Source organism: Penaeus monodon, chromosome 23 (assembly GCF_015228065.2).
Source record: "Penaeus monodon isolate SGIC_2016 chromosome 23, NSTDA_Pmon_1, whole genome shotgun sequence".
Lineage (NCBI taxonomy): Eukaryota > Metazoa > Arthropoda > Malacostraca > Decapoda > Penaeidae > Penaeus > Penaeus monodon.
The window spans coordinates 7,917,131-7,917,467 of record NC_051408.1 but is presented as its reverse complement, the minus strand read 5'-3'; the positions used below and the strand labels follow the sequence as shown (position 1 = coordinate 7,917,467).

At 48.1% G+C, this 337-nt stretch overlaps 1 protein-coding gene across 1 annotated transcript in view; it reads right to left on the bottom strand.

Annotated features, from left to right (window-relative positions):
- Positions 1-337, bottom strand: part of LOC119588118 — a gene marked incomplete in the record, with an annotated part of 60,132 nt that overhangs the window by 18,353 nt on the left and 41,442 nt on the right. The window contains 1 exon segment of the mRNA XM_037936826.1: positions 102-224. Coding sequence (XP_037792754.1) covers positions 102-224 — 123 coding nt within the window.

Sequence of the window (337 nt, the reverse complement as noted above, 5' to 3'; positions counted from 1 at the left end):
AATCACTAGAGAAAAACTAAAATTAAGAAAATCCCGCCAATCACTTAACCCGAAGTCCTCCGCGTCCGGAACCTTCACACAGGAATCCCGAAGGAACTCACCTGGAGCTTGGGCGATATCCTTTCCATAAGAGCCGTGATGGAGCGTATATAAGGCTCAAGTTGCTGAGCAATGATCATGAGACGTTTATTCTCGTCTCGAAGGGTCGCCACGTCGTTCACCTGAAGAAGGGAAGTCAGTCACAACGGATTCGAACGAAGCTTCAACCTCGGTCTCGAACCCAGTGGCGGAACTTTGGTCGAACTTTCGTACATCTTCATAAATGGTTCGAATCGTG